Source organism: Ranitomeya variabilis, chromosome 2 (genome assembly GCF_051348905.1).
Source record: "Ranitomeya variabilis isolate aRanVar5 chromosome 2, aRanVar5.hap1, whole genome shotgun sequence".
NCBI classification, from domain to species: domain Eukaryota; kingdom Metazoa; phylum Chordata; class Amphibia; order Anura; family Dendrobatidae; genus Ranitomeya; species Ranitomeya variabilis.
Window position 1 is genome coordinate 626,690,304 of NC_135233.1, and position 19,186 is coordinate 626,709,489.

A 19,186-nucleotide genomic window follows, 5' to 3' on the forward strand; every position below is an offset into this window, starting at 1 on the left:
TAATGCTGCGTTACACCAAGGGATAAAAGCTTGGGACGCCAGTAATTTTACCGTCCACTTTCATTGGAAGCCAATCAATGTTGAGATATGTGCTTCAATAAAAAGTGTTAAATATCTTTTCAAATATGTATACAAAGGATATGACTGTGCCAATATCTAGTTTGATACATTAAACTAGAATGAACCAACCAGGTACCTAGATTCTCGGTATATAAGCGCCCTGAGGGCATGTGGAGAATCAGAAAAAATAAAATCATGCTTCACATACCATTAAAAGGCTTGTTGTTCTCCTTGAAAACATGCAGCAAGTGTTTTTAGAAGATGGTAATTTGAATATGGTTATTTCAGACTCAAAGGCCTCTACTCTGCAGGATTATTTTGAGCTAAACAGAGTTGACGCTTCCGCCTGTCAGTATTTGTATAGTGAAATCCCTGAACACTATGTCTGGGATAGAAAAGCTGTACCAGAAGGATGGAAAAAACGACGGGCTCAATTTGGGAAAACAATTGCCCGAATGTGTACCGTCTCTTTAACAGATGATGAGCTGTATTACCTAAGACTCCTTTTACTTCACGTAAGAGGAGCAAAGTCTTATGCTGACTTAAAGGCTGTCAATGGAGTCGTACATGACACGTATAAAAATGCATGCATTGATCTTCATCTTTTGGAAGATGATTCCAGATGGGAAGACAGTATAACGGATGCAATCGCTTTCCAAATGCCCTACCAACTTTGCGAATTATTTGCTATAATTTGTGTATATGGGGAACCAGCTAAACCATTGGTATTATGGCAAAAATATAAAACCAAATTTATGGAGGATTACACCAGGCGGTATTCTCCAGAAATTGCTGAGCAACTGGCTCTTTGTGATATTAATGAAGTGCTCTTAAGCAATAAAAAGTCCTGTGCTGACTACGGATTGCCAACTCCAGTAAATGTTCCAGATGAAATACTGGACCAACTGAATTATGCTGTAATAAAGCAGGAGGCTGAGCAATTGAAAGCTATTAATGAAGCTCAGAAATCAGCTTTCGTTGCAATTATGGAAGCAGTCAATGCTGTATCACAGCCAGACACTAGCTCACACTGTTTTTTTCTGGACGGCCCATGAGGCAGTGGGAAGACATTTTTGTGCAACTGCTTGCACAAGACACTACAAGCAGAAAAGTACTACAAAACGGTAGCACCTACCATTCCAAGTTTGGCCTTGGAATTACAAAAAATGAGACCACAGTGTCAAAAATTAAGCCAACCTCACTTCAAGCAAAGGAGCTTAGGGAGTCATCTGTCGTTATTTGGGACGAAGTAACAATGACTGCCTGTTTAAATATGAACGCTGTGGATAATTTGTTCCAAGACATATGTGGAAAAAAAAGACGATTTGGTGGAAAAGTTTTCATAAACGGTGGTGACTTTCATCAAACCCTACCAATAGTGGAAGGTGGAAAAAGAGCCCAAATTGTACAGTCCACCATTAAATACTCAAAATCCTGGAATCAGTTTTCATGGTTCCAGTTACAACAGAATATGAGAACGTCTCAGGATGAAGTTGAGTACAACTCATGGTTACTGAAGCTTGGCAATGGAGAGTTGTCAAATGTATATGGTCTACCAGAAGACACAATTGAAATCCCAAATTCTTTATTGAAGAGGGTGATTTAATTACGGCTATTTTTGGTGACTCAATTGAGATTACCGATGCAACGGTAGAAGCAATTGCCAATAAAGCAATTCTTACGCCATTGAATGATGACGTTCACGCCTTCAACGACAAAATTCTTGGTCAAGTTCAAGGTGAACACTCAACATATTGCTCTGTCGACACAATTGCGGAAGAGGAGGGTGTGATTCTCACAGATTACCCTGTAGAGTTTCTTAACTCTTTGAATCCCACTGGGATGGCTCCTCATAAACTAAAGCTAAAACCAGGAGCTGTAATTATGCTCCTGCGTAATCTTAAGAGAAAGGATGGCCTTTGTAATGGCACAAGGCTTTATGTGAAAAGCTTCAAAGCAAACGTTCTTCATGCCGTTGCTTTAAATGGAAAAGCAAAGGGCCAGACAGTTCTTATTCCAAGAATTGACCTGATTTCCAAAGATAAAAACTTGCCAGTCCACATGCGACAGCGTTAGTTTCCTGTCATGGCTTTTGCAATGACTATCAATAGTCAAGGGACAGTCCTTGGATATTGTAGGAATTTATTTGCCTCTCCCAGTGTTTTCACACGGGCAGTTATATGTGGCTTTCTCCAGGGGACGGAAAAGCCAACAAATAAGGGTCAAAATATTTGACACACAGTAGCAAGGTAAACTTATTACTAACGTTGACAAATGGTTTACTGTCAACTGTGTGTACAAAGAAGTCTTTTATTCAGCTTTTTAACAATTATAAAAGCCAAAAAGTTTTGTACACAAAAGCGGGACTAACTCCTAGCCGCGGTCTACGGACCAAACATTGGGCATGGGCAGGGCCTTGGGGACAGATCCCAAGTGCGCTCAACCATGTTGTGAAGGAAGCCCTGTTCCTCCCACGTCACCAATCCGTGACATCACTACACAGGCACAGCTCTCCGGCGCCCCTTTGTCTCTCAGGTCAGTAAGGGAACTGCACCTGGAGCAAACGACTGCCGGGGAGACTGCCCTGTTACCCACGCTGGGTATTCTAAGATTCACAATCAGAGTAAAAGGATCAGCCCAAAATTAATTTATGATTTAATTGCCTTAAGGGCGCACTAGGTAATACAAGAAATATACAATCAAAACATATCAAGAGTTACAGTCAGAGTACAATATAACCATAATAATACAAGGCTTAAAGGTATAAAGCTGGAGGTCAATTTACCAGGTTGAAGGTCGCTTGTGGAAGCCAGGGGGCTCTGCGCTCCACAGGTAGACAGCTTAGTTGCTGGGCAGCCCCCAGAAAGCGTGTGCTTGCCCCCCTCTGACTGGCCTGCCCTCTTTCGTAGTTCCTCAGTTAGTCATCTTCTGTGTGTCTCACTCTCCAAGTGTCCTCAGCTCTTAAACCTTGCTGTGTCCCTCCGCCTGTAGCTGGGTGGGCTTAGCAATCTCCACCCCTCTGCCTCCCTGCAAGATTTATTCCAATATCTAATAAATGGGATAACTTCTCTCAGGATGATCGGATCAGCACACGGGCAGTACCAGCGCCTGTGGTTTGTTCTGCCGGTCGTACTGGGATCAAACCTGGACCCATTCGCTCCCTGTGGGAGGCTGATCCCCATATCTCGGGTTTCAGACCTCCCACGGACACGGGAGTCGCACTGTTAGATGCACAATTTCTTTAGGGCGAGGGGGATATTTTTTATGAGCCGGTACCTCGGATGATGCATCCATATTTCACGATTCCATGTTGGAGACGGTTCGACTGGACGGCCATAATAGATGTGTATCCGTGGCCACTTGACATGCGTGCTTTAATTAAGCCCCCAGCACCTCTATGTCCCCTGCTGGGGTGGCTTCCTCACTCAGGCTTTGAACTGCTATCTGCCTGCCACATTGTGCTCAGCCCATTAACATACTGAAAGGAACTTTATTCATTAGAAAAGGTGGGGGCCAGGAGCACTCCTCTCTGCAGACCTGTGACCAGGAGACAAAATGGAGTCACGCCAATCTCTGTTAGTATGCCCGTCCAAGATGGCGGCTGTTCCCTCATCACAAGTTTTGTACACAAAAGCAGGACTAACTCCTAGCCGCGGTCTACGGACCAAACATTGGGCATGGGCAGGGCCTTGGGGACAGATCCCAAGTGCGCTCAACCATGTGAAATAGCTTACGCTCAGGAACATTGAGGAATAGCGCTATCGGCTAGCTCTACTCGTTCATTTCCTTTAGGAATATGGCTATGGGATAGCTCTACCCGTTCACTTTCTTCATGGATAGCGCTATCGGATAGCTCTACCCGAACAGTATTAGCTACAGAGCTTTTTCATACACAAGGTAGGAGTGGCAGGAGAGAGGTACACCAGGTATTTGCTATTAGTCTGCACATACGTCAGTCCGGTGCGTAGGTACACCCCATTGCGTGGTCCGCAAACAGCGCGCCCTAAGGGCGCGCAATCACTTGATATTATTATTTACTAGATGGAGGCTCGATACTATCGCATCGGGAGGGCGGTAATGTCACGATGGGGGCAGGCATGTGGCACTGTTGTTGGCTGATGGCATCCTGTGATAATCTAATGACTTTTGCATCAGGGGACTCATGTGCTTTATGCCTACGCTTATATGCATTGTTTTTGTCCCAGCGATGCTGTTGCTCTTCAAGAGTCTCATTTGCCCGTTGTTGTCTTCGACGTTGTGCCTTTGCTGCTTTCCTTTCATTGTCATTGTCGTAGTTTTTAGGAGGAGCCATGTTGGCGTTGATATTTGCTTTTTAAAGGGGTTTTCCCACTAACGAAAGTTCATTTTAAAAAGCTTAAAAAGACATTACTAACATTACAGCAGGAGATCGCAGAGGATACGTTTTGTGAGGTAAAATATTTTTTAAAAGCCGACAGTGAAATATTTTACCTCACAAAATGAATCCACTGTGATCCCCTGCTGTAATGTCAGTATTGTCTTTTGCTTCCTCCCCTGCCCAGGAGATGTGGTATGCTCCGTACACGGTCAGACACAGACAATTTTTAAAATGACCTTTAGTTCGTGGGAAAACCCCTTTAATGTGACCGGCTTCCTCTGCTTGTAGACACGTCGCGCATCTGCCACCGGGATCAGCCGAATGATTCACTGCACCTGCGCGAAATTTGCGCAGGCACTGTAAATCAGACCGCCTACATCTTTGTGCAGACAGATAGCTGCGGTCACATTAAAACTGCGCATGCGCTCCTCCTGTACAAAGATGGCGGCGCTCAGTGAATCATTCGGCTGACCCCGGCTGTGGTGTGTTCTCGACAGTGTTCCGCTGCTGGTACCACGCAAAAGGCTGCGTGAGTGTGAGTAGTGCGACGGTGTTCCGCTGGTGGTACCGCACAAAAGGCTGCGTGAGTGTGAGTGGTGCGACGGTGTTCCACTGGTGGTACCGCGCAGTAGGTTGGTACCAGCAGCAGTTTCCATATTGAGACACCCATCACTTGGGTGTCCCAATATGGGGGTTGGTGAACTTCCTCCACTTGGAATTCTGGGATACGGTGACATCTAGACAGAACAGGAAATGAAACCATTCCAAGGCAATTATATAAATAGATTATTATAGCGCCATTTATTCCATGGCGCTTTACATGTGAGGAGGGGTATACATAATAAAAAAACAAGTAAAATCTTAAAATATACAAGTCATGACTGGTACAGGAGGAGAGAGGACCCTGCCCGCGAGGGCTCACAATCTACAAGGGATGGGAGAGGATACAGTAGGTGAGGATAGAGCTGGTCGTGAAGCGGTTTGGTGGATCGGTGGTTACTGCAGGTTGTAGGCGTGTCGGAAGAGGTGGGTCTTCAGGTTCTTTTTGAAGGTTTCCACGGTCGGCGAGAGTCTATGTTTGGGTAGAGAGTTCCAGAGTAGGGGTTATGCGCGGGAGAAATCTTGTATGTGATTGTGGGAAGAAGAGATAAGAGGGGAGTAGAGAAGGAGATCTTGTAAGGATCGGAGGTTGCATGTTGGTAAGTACCTGGAGACGAGGTCACAGATGTATGGAGGAGACAGGCTGTGGATGGCTTTATATGTACTGTATGTACTGGAGTCTCTGGGTACTGGGGAGTGTGGTGAAATATGTGTATGTGTGTATATATATGTGTGTGTGTGTGTGTGCAGTGGACGATGTATAGATTTATTGTGTCACTGGCAATAATGTAATACCTGTTTTGAAAAGCTGCATGTCGCACCCAGATGTTAATATGTACTTTCCTGGGACAAGTGGAATTCGGTCTCCACTCTCACCAGGGTGTCCTGCTGGAAGCCGAGAAGAAAGATAACATTTGGCACCTCCTAGCTCTTGGAAGAGAGATGTTAATTACAGCCTGATAGTATCTCAGGGAGAGCTGTTACACAAAGGATCTCAAGAGAAAATAATATATTCTTTGGGGGGCGCGGCCGTGGTCCAATCAAAAAACAAGCAATTATGATATTAACCTGAGGGGCTGGTCTAGAAACCTGACCTCCAGACCAAACTATAAAGTAGACCTGATACCTAAAAACCGTGTTCACATAATGGGGGCGGCCGATCCAATCTACATTCACCCCCCCCCCCTCCTCACGGAGTAGAAAGCAAACTATCAGATGATTTCTGTAAGTTTTCTCCTGTTTTATACTGTTTTGCATAAGTTGTATGTCTTTTTATTATCATATTTTTATAACTTTTTCTTACTGTAAGCACTGTACCTTTTTGTATTAAAGTATAAAACTTTAACAAATTGAACCTTAAATGTTCTAAAAGAATCCATAGCCTAAGGTGTGTGAGCCTTATGAGTGGTAGGCATTATTAGTATTAATATTTCCGGGACTCATCGCCCGTGTATTCGGTGAGTGGTGGCAGCGTGTATGAGCGGGTGTGTGATTTATGCTCCCATTACAGCATAGGACAGAGGTTGAATGCTGGACTGAGAGTGGGGAGATAGAATAACCCTTGCAGGCACAACCCCAAGTCACATACTGAGAGCGGGCACGTGACAAATTAGTTAAACCACGGGGAAGGGATCCGTGACAGGGAGCCAGTGAAGGGATTGACAGAGGGGAGAAGCCGGGGAATAGCGGGGAGACAGGTGGATTAGTTGGGCAGCAGAATTTAGAATAGATTGCAGGGGTGCGAGAATGTTAGAGGGGAGGCCACAGAGCAGGAGGTTGCAGTAGTCAAGGCTGGAGATGATGAGGGCATGGACTAGGGTTTTTGCAGATTCTTGGTTGAAGAATGTACGGATCCAGGAAATATTTTTTAGTTGAAGTGGAAAGGGCTTGTATATGTGGTTTGAAGGATAGATCAGTGTCAAGGATTGCCCCAAGGTAGCGAGCTTGTGGGACTGGGGAGAGTGGGCAGCCATTTACTGTAATAGATAGGATCGTTGGGAGAGTCGCTTGAGATGGGGGAAAGATGATTAATTCTGTTTTGTCCATATTCAGTTTTAGAAATCTAGGGGAGAAGAAGGATGAAATAGCGGACAGACATTGAGGGATTTTGGTTAGTAGGGAGGTGATATCTGGTCCAGAGATGTAGATCTGCGTGTCGTCGGCATAGAGGTGATACTGAAAGCCGTGAGATTTTATGAGCTGTCCCAGGCCAAAGGTGTAAATGGAGAAGAGCAGGGGCCCTAGGACTGAACCTTGCGGGACTCCGACAGATAGGGGGCGAGGTGAGGAGGTGGTGTGTGAGTGGGAGACACTGAATGTCCGGTCTGGTAGGTACGACGAAATCCAAGATAGGGCCGAGTCAGTGATGCCAAGGGATGAGAGGGTCTCTAATAGTAGGGAATGGTCCACTGTGTCAAAGGCCGAGGAGGACAGAGTAGTGTCACTTGGCTTTGACAGTTAATAGGTCATTGGTGACCTTAGTTAGGACAGTTTCAGTGGAGTGTTGCGGCCGGAAGCCTGATTGAAAGCGGTCGAAGAGGGAGCAGGCAGAGAGGTGGGAGGACAGTTCAAGATGGACGTGTTGTTCCAGTAGTTTTGAGGCATAGGGGAAACGTGATGTAGGGCGATAGCTAGATACAGAAGATGGGTCAAGAGAGCACTTTTTGAGGATAGGTGTGATTGAGGCATGTTTAAAACTTGAGGGGAAAACACCAGTTTTAAGTGATAGGTTGAAGAGATGGGTTAGGGTTGGGATGAAGACTGTGGTGAGGTTTGGGATGAAGTGGGATGGGATTGGGTCAAGTGCACAGGTGGTGAGTTGCGATCTTGAGAGTAGAGCGGAGAGTCGATCTTCTGTAATGGTGGAGAAGTTGGTTTTGGAGGAGGAGGGCTGGACAGTTAGGAGGAAGAGCTCTGGGGGTTGTTGACCAAAACTGTCTCTGATGTTATCAATCTTCTGCTTGATATTGTGAGGTGCAATTGTATTCAGCCCCAGAGTCAGTACCTTATAGGACCACCTCTCTCTGCACTTACTGCTGCAGTCTCTTGGCTCTGTCTCTGCAGCTTTCCACAGAGGTGACATTTTGCCCTTTCTTCTTTGCACATCTAGAGGTGATATTTTGCCCCTTCTTCTTTGCACATCTAGAGGTGGTACCACAGGCCAAAAATGTCTACTTATTTGGGATCCTGGAGGTATGGAATAACGCTAATTGGGGGTAATGCTTAAGAGGAGTTTGGGGGAGACAGTGTGTTTTGTACAGTCCCTCTAATTTTTAAGGTTGTGATAGTGATTTTCGGGGATTCCCGTCTTAGGGGTTTATTGGTCCAGATGTCATGGTGTGCATTTCTACCCATCAGGCTAAGTTCTAGGTGGTCTTTATTACACTGCCTTTGGAGGTGACTGGTCTCCACCATGTGCCGATATGGCCTGCTGTATAACAGACTATATCATAGTCTCTCTTTTTTATGTCTCCAGACATAGTGAGTGTAATGGTTGCAAAAAAGGATTTTGGAGGGTAAAAGGCAGCAGGTCATTGAGTCGTCGTTCTCCTCCTGTCTAGGACAGATCAGGCAGGTCATGGGTTCAGGAGATTCTTTGTGGGATTGATAGCAGCAAGGAGGTGGGTCGGATGTAATTCTCTAGGGTCGCTCCTAGCTATGTTCTATGTCAAGGAGGACATTTGGATAGAGTATTCTTTTTTTAGGGTGTTTGTCTTTTTGGGGCGGTATCGCCAGTGCGCGGCGCTGCGTTCTCGCTCGCAGTCTCTGATCTTTTCTCTCTGATCTTCTCTCTTTTCAGCTGTCAGCCTCCTGATGTTGTTATCTGGCCGCAGAACACGGAGCACGTCAGCAAGGTGGCAAAGCTTTGTTATACACACAACATCCCCATGATTCCTTTTGGAACAGGGACAGGGTTGGAAGGAGGAGTGAGCGCCCTGCAGGTGGGTGAATGACAGACACAGTAATGTGATACTGTACACTACGCCGTGTCCTGACCAGGACATTGTGTGTACTGCCAGACCATGGAAACCTGACGCTGCGTACACGGCCACATCATAACGGCAGGATGCTGCGTACACGGCCACATCATACCGGCAGGACCGTGCCTACACCACCATATCATACCGGCAGGACCCTGCGTACACCGCCACATCATACCGGCAGGACCCTGCGTACACCGCCACATCATACCGGCAGGACCCTGCGTACACCGCCAAATCATACCGGTAGGATCCTGCGTACACCGCCACATCATACCGGCAGGACCCTGTGTACACCGCCACATCATACCGGCAGGACATTGCGTACACCGCCACATCATACCGGCAGAACCCTGTGTACACCGCCACATCATACTGGCAGGACCCTGCGTACACCGCCACATCATACCGGCAGGACCCTGCGTACACTGCCACATCATACCGGCAGGACCCTGCGTACACCGCCACATCATACCGGCAGGACCCTGCGTACACCACCACATCATACCGGCAGGACCCTGCGTACACCGCCACATCATACTGGCAGGACCCTGGGTACACCGCCACATCATACCGGCAGGACACTGCGTACTCCGCCACATCATACCGGCAGGACGCTGCGTACTCCGCCACATCATACCGGCAGGACCCTGCGTACACCGCTACATCATACTGGCAGGACGCTGCGTACACAACCACATCATACCGGCAGGACCCTGCGTACACCACCACATCATACCGGCAGGACCCTGCGTACACCACCATATCATACCGGCAGGACGCTGCGTACTCCGCTGCTTTAGACCAGGTTTTGCTCTGTTTCAGGGAGGGGTTTGCTTCAATCTATCACGAATGGACCGGATCCGTAACCTCAGTGCTGATGATTTCTTTGTGACGGTGGAGCCCGGGGTCACCCGGAAGACCCTGAATTCGTACCTCCGTGACTGCGGTCTGTGGTTCCCTGTAGGTGAGGTTGCTTTTTGTGACTGTAGCTAGATGCGTCAGCTTCACATCACAGACAATTGTTTTTTGGGATCCCCTAGATCCAGGAGCTGATGCTTCTCTCTGCGGAATGGTTGCTACCAGTGCATCAGGCACCAACGCAGTGCGTTACGGTACAATGCGTGACAACGTCATCAACTTGGAAGTTGTTCTGCCTGATGGTCATGTACTGAACACAGCAGGAAAGGAGCGAAGTTTCAGGTCTGTTCTATGTGCTGGAGAACATGGGCATACACCCGACTTACCAAACGGGAGGGGCAGGGAATAAATCACCACTTAGAACAGCACAAGTAAATTAGGTGCGGGTTCATGTGGATGATGAGGTTTTCACCAAGGTTCTAGCTGCTAGACTAAATACTATTAAACCTTTTACACCCTGACCAGACTGGCTTCATGCCCGGTAAAAATACCTCTATTAATATTATACCAGACAGTAATCCAATTTAGTTCTTTAGTGCTGGATGATAATTGGGCTCTGGCATCACTGGACGCAGCTAAAGCCTTTGACTCCCTTGAATGGCCTTTTTTATTTGCATGTTTGAGGAGATATGGCTTCGGGGCTAGGTTTCAGAAATGGGTAGGTGCAATATACGCCAAACCTAAAGCTCGTATAATTATCAATAATTCCGCATCGGAGTCATTTTCTTTATCTAGAGGGACACGTCAGGTGCGCCCCTTATCCCCGGCTAACTCTGATCTTTGGCTATACGCATGCGGTCCTCTCCAAATATTGTGGATATAAATCTTGCTGACCATTTAGAGACTATTTGCTGATGATATGACTTTATTCATGGATCGGGCAGAAGAGACGCTCCCACATGCGGTTACTATTATAGATTAATGTAGTAAATGCTCCGGATTATATATTAACTTCCTCTCTCTCATAGCCCAATGACTCACCTTGCTACTTTGTCTTCGCTGCCTATGGTCTCTCATTTTATTTATCTAGGTATTAACATATCCAAAGACAGTGAGCTTGATCTACAACTTAATATTCCTCTACTGGAATTAGTCAGAATGAAATGTGCCTTGTGGGGTAAACCTCCGCTATCTGTAGCCAGCCGTATAAACTTAATAAAATGGTTTTACTTCCTAAACTCAACTATTCTCTCCAACATAGTGTGGGGAAAGGCAGACCCAAACTTAAACATTCTACTCTACAGAGGTCCAAACAGATGGGGGGAGCGGCATTGCCGGATTTCTATTTCTATTACCTAGCTGGACAAATTACGGCTTTGAGGAAGTGGCTGCCTGACAATCACCTACCCAACTCATGCTGCAAAGGTGGACTGCCCATTAGGTTTCTTAGAAACAAATAGACCTGGTGTCCCTCGATTACTACCTCTACTTAAATTAGCACGGTCAGTGTGGAGACAAATTAATCATCCACATTGAGCATATGATAGCAGAGATGCCACTGTGGAACAGTTCTTATTTTCCGGTGGTGTTGGGTCACCCGTCTGCTAATTTTTGGATTTCACATAATGTTTTCTCGATTAAAGATTTGTATGATAATGGAGTATTGATGTCCTTTGAGTAAATAAAGTATAATTATAATGTCCCGAGGTCCCAGTTCTCTCGTTTTCTTCAGATCAGCTATCCAGTCACATCTACGTTCTGTGAGTTTGACTCAAATGATCTCATCTTTCCCTTTGATAGGAATTCTTAAATCGCAGGGTCCCATCTCAGCTCTATACATATATGTTATCGGTGGGAACCAATAATTAAGGGAAGGTGGGAAGCTCTCATTCCTGATGCTCAAGATGAGGATTGGGAGGAAATTCTTGAATCTCCGATTGGAGTGTCCCCATCAGTCAATAATAGAATGACCCAATTATATATCATACATCAGTCACATTTCACTCCATTGCGGCTCTTACCCCCTTTCTGACATTGGACGTACTATCCCGTCGAGGTTGGGTGGGCCCGTATGACCACCGACGGGATAGTACGTCCAGCGCGATCGGCGGCGCTCACGGGGGGAGCGCGGCCGATCGCGGCCGGGTGTCAGCTGACTATCGCAGCTGACATCCGGCACTATGTGCCAGGAGCGGTCACGGACCGCCCCCGGCACATTAACCCCCGGCACACCGCGATCAAACATGATCGCGGTGTGCCGGCGGTACAGGGAAGCATCGCGCAGGGAGGGTGCTCCCTGCGGGCTTCCCTGAGACCCCCGGAGCAACGCGATGTGATCGTGTTGCTGCGAGGGTCTCTTACCTCCTCCTCTCTGCAGGTGCCCGGATCCAAGATGGCCGCGGCATCCGGGTCCTGCAGGGAGGGAGGTGGCTTACCAAGTGCCTGCTCAGAGCAGGCGCTTGGTAAGCCTGCAGTGCTGTAAGTCAGATCGGTGATCTGACAGAGTGCTGTGCAAACTGTCAGATCAGCGATCTGTGATGTCCCCCCCTGGGACAAAGTAAAAAAGTAAAAAAAAAAAATCTCCGCATGTGTAAAAAAATTCCTAAATAAAGAGAAAAAAAAATATTATTCCCATAAATACATTTCTTTATCTAAATAAAAAAAAAACAGTAAGAGTACACATATTTAGTATCGCCGCGTCCGTAACGACCCCACCTATAAAACTGTATCACTAGTTAACCACTTCAGTGAACACCGTAGGAAAAAAAAAAAAAAAACGAGGCAAAAAACAACGCTTTATTATCATACCGCCAAACAAAAAGTGGAATAACACGCGATCAAAAAGACGGATATAAATAACCATGGTACCGCTGAAAACGTCATCTTGTCCCGCAAAAAACGAGCCTCCACACAGCGTCATCAAACAAAAAATAAAAAAGTTATAGTCCTCAGAATAAAGCGATGTCAAAATAATTATTTATTCTATAAAATAGTTTTTATCGTATAAAAGCGCCAAAGCATAAAAAAGATATAAATGAGGTATCGCTGTAATCGTACTGACCCGAAGAATAAAACTGCTTTATCAATTTTACCAAACGTGGAACGGTATAAACGCCTCCCCCAAAAGAAATTCATGAATAGCTGGTTTTTTGTCATTCTGCCCCACAAAAATCGGAATAAAAGCGATCAAAAACTGTCACGTGTCCGAAAATGTTACCAATAAAAACGTAAACTCGTCCCGCAAAAAACAAGACCTCACATGACTCTGTGGACCAAAATATGGAAAAATTATAGGTCTCAAAATGTGGAGACGCAAAAACTTTTTTGCTATAAAAAGCATCTTTTAGTGTGTGACGGCTGCCAATCATAAAAATCCGCTATAAAAAATGCTTTAAAAGTAAATCAAACTCCCCTTCATCACCCCCTTAGTTAGGGAAAAATAATAAAATAAAAAAAATGTATTTATTCCCATTTTCTCGTTAGGGCTAGGGTTGGGGCTAGGGTTGGAGCTAAAGTTAGGGTTGGGGTTGGGGCTAAAGTTAGGGTTAGGGTTTGGATTACATTTACGGTTGGGATTAGGGTTGGGATTAGAGTTAGGGGTGTGTCAGGGTTAGGGGTGTGATTAGGGTTACCGTTGGGATTAGGGTTAGGGGTGTGTTTGGATTAGGGTTTCAGTTAGAATTGGGGAGTTTCCACTGTTTAGGCACATCAGGGGCTCTCCAAACGCGACATGGCGTCCGATCTCAATTCCAGCCAATTCTGCATTGAAAAAGTAAAGCAGTACTCCTTCCCTTCCGAGCCTTCCCGTGCGCCCAAACAGGGGTTTACCCCAACATATGGGGCATCAGCATACTCGGGACAAATTGGACAACAACTTTTGGGGTCCAAGTTCTCTTGTTACCCTTGGGAAAATATAAATTTGGGGGGCTAAAAATCATTTTTGTGGGAAAAAAAAGGATTTTTTATTTTCACGGCTCTGCGTTGTAAACTGTAGTGAAACACTTAGGGGTTCAAAGTTCTCACAACACATCTAGATAAGTTCCTTGGGAGGTCTAGTTTCCAATATGGGGTCACTTGTGGGGGGTTTCTACTGTTTGGGTACATCAGGGGCTCTGCAAATGCAACGTGACACCTGCAAACCAGTCCATCTAAGTCTGCATTCCAAATGGCGCTCCTTCCCTCCCGAGCTCTGCCATGTGCCCAAACAGTGGTCCCCCCCCACATATGGGGTATCGGCGTACTCAGGACAAATTGGACAACAACGTTTGGGGTCCAATTTATCCTGTTACCCTTGTGAAAATACAAAACTGGGGGCTAAAAAAATCATTTTTGTGAAGAAAAAAAAAAAAAAAAAAAGAATTTTTATTTTCACGGCTCTGCGTTATAAACTGTAGTGAAACACTTGGGGGATCAAAACTCTCAAAACACATCTAGATAAGTTCCTTAGGGGGTCTACTTTCCAAAACTGTGTCACTTGTGGGGGGGTTAATGTTTAGGTACATCAGGGGCTCTCCAGACGCGACATGGCGTGCCATCTTAATTCCAGTCAATTTTGCATTGAAAAGTCAAATGGCGCTCCTTCCCTTCCGAGCTCTGCCATGCGCCCAAACAGTCGTTTACCCCCACATATGGGGTATCGGCATACTCAGGACAAATTGCACAACAACTTTTGTGGTCTAGTTTCTTCTCTTACCCTTGGGAAAATAAAAAAATGGGGGTGAAAAGATAATTTTTGTGAAAAAATATGATTTTTTATTTTTACGGCTCTGCATTATAAACTTCTGTGAAGCACTTGGTGGGTCACAGTGCTCACCACACATCTAGATAAGTTCCTTAAGGGGTCTACTTTCCAAAATGGTGTCACTTGTGGGGGGTTTCAATGTTTAGGCACATTAGGGGCTCTCCAAACGCAACATGGCGTTCCATCTCAATTCCAAGCCAATTTTGCATTGAAAAGTCAAATGGCGCTCCTTCCCTTCCGAGCTCTGCGGTGCGCCCAAACAGTGGTTTACCCCCACATATGGGGTATCAGCATACTCAGCACAAATTGTACAACAACTTTTGGGGTCCATTTTCTCCTGTTACCCTTGGTAAAATAAAACAAATTGGAGCTGAAATAAATTTTGTGTAAAAAAATTTAAATGTTAATTTTTATTTAAACATTCCAAAAATTCCTGTGAAACACCTGCATTGTTAATAAACTTCTTGAATGTGGTTTTGAGCACCTTGAGGGGTGTAGTTTTTAGAATAGTGTCACACTTGGGTATTTTCTATCATATAGACCCCTCAAAATGACTTCAAATGAGATGTGGTCCCTAAAAAAAAATGGTGTTGTAAAAATGAGAAATTGCTGGTCAACTTTTAACCCTTATAACTCCCTAACAAAAAAAAATTTTGGTTCCTAAATTGTGCTGATGTAAAGTAGACATGTGGGAAATGTTACCTATTAAGTATTTTGTGTGACATATCTCTGTGATTTAAGGGCATAAAAATTCAAAGTTGGAAAATTGCGAAATTTTCAAAATTTTTGCCAAATTTTCGGTTTTTTCACAAATAAACGCAAGTTATATCGAAGAAATTTTACCACTATCATGAGGTACAATATGTCTCGAGAAAACAGTGTCAGAATCACCGGTATCCGTTGAAGCGTTCCAGAGTTATAACCTCATAAAGGGACAGTGGTCATAATTGTAAAAATTAGCCCGGTCATTAACGTGCAAACCACCCTTGGGGGTAAAGGGGTTAAGATGGGTCGGTTTCAAACATCGGAATGTTTGAGATGTCACTCGCTGGAAGCAAACTTTATACGCATGGTTTGGGGTTGCCCCATTATTCAGTCTTACTGGAGCCAGGTAACGTCGCTGTTGACTTCTCTAGCACAATCCCCTGTTCCTCTCAATCCCTTAGTTTGCTTATTTGGGGTGCTAGATGATGAAGCCTGGGGACACCATGTTAAGATTTTTCTACGTGAGACACTCTTTCTGGCTAGGAAGGTGTTGGCATTGTGTTGGATTGGTAGTGTACACCCCTCTCTCGGGACGTGGGTAGAATTGGTAAACTCGATCATACCATATGAACGGACATTATATCAAAACGGGGGCTGCTTAAAGAAGGTTGATAAGATTTGGGACAGGTGGAACTCTTCTTGTCTTACTGTATCAGGACATGGTGGCCTGGCACCACCATGAGTCATGCTTGAAACGCATTAATACATACGGCATCAGATGTATATTATAATATATATAGATATTGGGCAGCAGATTAGGATGAGATAGTTATGACTTAATCTGTGTATAATGAAGGGGAGAGCAGGAGAGAGGAAGGAAAATACTTCCCTTTTTTTTTATTTTTTTTTCTTCTTTCTCTCCTCTTTCTTGGATACATGCTACCATGCCAACATGAAGTTATGTAATGTTTTCTGTTCACTTGACCAGTGGTTTATTATATGTATAGCAATATATGGACTTATAATACTGAAAGTGTATGAATAATAATACACAAATTTGTTGTCCATTCGTAATTACCTTGACAAGTGTACTTATGCTGGCTTGGATGCACAAATATGTCTATGTTGTCACTGTTTTGGTTAATAAATGAATTTAAAACAAACAAACAATTAAATTAGGTAATACTGGCTGAATGACACAGCTCTACCTGGAGAGTAGAGAGCGGCCATCACACACAGCTCTGCAGGGAGAGCAGAGAGCAGCCATCACACACAGCTCTGCAGGGAGAGCGGCCATCACACAGCTCTGCCGGGAGAGCAGAGAGCAGCCATCACACACAGCTCTGCAGAGAGCAGCCGTCACACAGCTCTGCAGGGAGATGAGAGCAGAGAGCGTCCATCACACACAGCTCTGCAGAGAGCGTCCATCACACACAGCTCTGCAGAGAGCGGCCATCACACAGCTCTGCAGGGAGATGAGGAGAGCAGAGAGCAGCCATCACACACAGCTCTGCAGAGAGCGGCCATCACGCACAGCTCTGCAGGGAGATGAGAGCAGAGAGCGGCCATCACACACAGCTCTGCAGGGAGATGAGGAGAGCGGCCATCATACACAGCTCTGCAGGGAGATGAGGAGAGCAGAGAGCGGCCATCACACACAGCTCTGCAGGGAGATGAGGAGAGCGGTCATCACACACAGCTCTGCAGGGAGATGAGGAGAGCAGAGAGCGGCCATCACACACAGTTCTGCAGGGAGATGAGGAGAGCAGAGAGCGGCCATCATACACAGCTCTGCAGGGAGATGAGGAGGGCAGCGAGCGGCCATCACACACAGCTCTGCAGAGAGCAGCCATCACACACAGCTCTGCAGGGAGATGAGGAGAGCAGCCATCACACACAGCTCTGCAGGGAGATGAGAGCAGAGAGCGGCCATCACACACAGCTCTGCAGGGAGATGAGGAGAGCGGCCATCATACACAGCTCTGCAGGGAGATGAGGAGAGCAGAGAGCGGCCATCACACACAGCTCTGCAGGGAGATGAGGAGAGCGGTCATCACACACAGCTCTGCAGGGAGATGAGGAGAGCAGAGAGCGGCCATCACACACAGTTCTGCAGGGAGATGAGGAGAGCAGAGAGCGGCCATCATACACAGCTCTGCAGGGAGATGAGGAGGGCAGAGAGCGGCCATCACACACAGCTCTGCAGAGAGCGGCCATCACACACAGCTCTGCAGAGAGCAGCCATCACACACAGCTCTGCAGGGAGATGAGGAGAGCAGCCATCACACACAGCTCTGCAGGGAGATGAGAGCAGAGAGCGGCCATCACACACAGCTCTGCAGGGAGATGAGGAGAGCGGCCATCATACACAGCTCTGCAGGGAGATGAGGAGAGCAGAGAGCGGCCATCACACACAGCTCTGCAGGGAGATGAGGAGAGCGGTCATCACACACAGCTCTGCAGGGAGATGAGGAGAGCAGAGAGCGGCCATCACACACAGTTCTGCAGGGAGAGCAGAGAGCAGCCATCACACACAGCTCTGCAGGGAGAGCGGCCATCACACACAGCTCTGCCGGGAGAGCAGAGAGCAGCCATCACACACAGCTCTGCAGAGAGCAGCCGTCACACAGCTCTGCAGGGAGATGAGAGCAGAGAGCGTCCATCACACACAGCTCTGCAGAGAGCGTCCATCACACACAGCTCTGCAGAGAGCGGCCATCACACAGCTCTGCAGGGAGATGAGGAGAGCAGAGAGCAGCCATCACACACAGCTCTGCAGAGAGCGGCCATCACGCACAGCTCTGCAGGGAGATGAGAGCAGAGAGCGGCCATCACACACAGCTCTGCAGGGAGATGAGGAGAGCGGCCATCATACACAGCTCTGCAGGGAGATGAGGAGAGCAGAGAGCGGCCATCACACACAGCTCTGCAGGGAGATGAGGAGAGCGGTCATCACACACAGCTCTGCAGGGAGATGAGGAGAGCAGAGAGCGGCCATCACACACAGTTCTGCAGGGAGATGAGGAGAGCAGAGAGCGGCCATCATACACAGCTCTGCAGGGAGATGAGGAGGGCAGCGAGCGGCCATCACACACAGCTCTGCAGAGAGCAGCCATCACACACAGCTCTGCAGGGAGATGAGGAGAGCAGCCATCACACACAGCTCTGCAGGGAGATGAGAGCAGAGAGCGGCCATCACACACAGCTCTGCAGGGAGATGAGGAGAGCGGCCATCATACACAGCTCTGCAGGGAGATGAGGAGAGCAGAGAGCGGCCATCACACACAGCTCTGCAGGGAGATGAGGAGAGCGGTCATCACACACAGCTCTGCAGGGAGATGAGGAGAGCAGAGAGCGGCCATCACACACAGTTCTGCAGGGAGATGAGGAGAGCAGAGAGCGGCCATCATACACAGCTCTGCAGGGAGATGAGGAGGGCAGAGAGCGGCCATCACACACAGCTCTGCAGAGAGCGGCCATCACACACAGCTCTGCAGAGAGCAGCCATCACACACAGCTCTGCAGGGAGATGAGGAGAGCAGCCATCACACACAGCTCTGCAGGGAGATGAGAGCAGAGAGCGGCCATCACACACAGCTCTGCAGGGAGATGAGGAGAGCGGCCATCATACACAGCTCTGCAGGGAGATGAGGAGAGCAGAGAGCGGCCATCACACACAGCTCTGCAGGGAGATGAGGAGAGCGGTCATCACACACAGCTCTGCAGGGAGATGAGGAGAGCAGAGAGCGGCCATCACACACAGTTCTGCAGGGAGATGAGGAGAGCAGAGAGCGGCCATCATACACAGCTCTGCAGGGAGATGAGGAGGGCAGAGAGCGGCCATCACACACAGCTCTGCAGAGAGCGGCCATCACACACAGC

General features: G+C 47.0%; 1 protein-coding gene across 3 annotated transcripts in view; it reads left to right on the plus strand.

The window, feature by feature from the left end:
- The window catches only part of LDHD (lactate dehydrogenase D), a 55,594-nt gene that overhangs the window by 5,985 nt on the left and 30,423 nt on the right, over positions 1-19,186 (plus strand). For all 3 annotated transcript variants that reach the window (XM_077289033.1, XM_077289032.1, XM_077289034.1), the window contains 3 exons: positions 8,817-8,958; positions 9,823-9,964; positions 10,041-10,200. In XM_077289033.1, the coding sequence (XP_077145148.1) occupies positions 8,817-8,958; positions 9,823-9,964; positions 10,041-10,200 (444 nt within the window). The remainder of the gene's footprint in view (positions 1-8,816; positions 8,959-9,822; positions 9,965-10,040; positions 10,201-19,186) is intronic.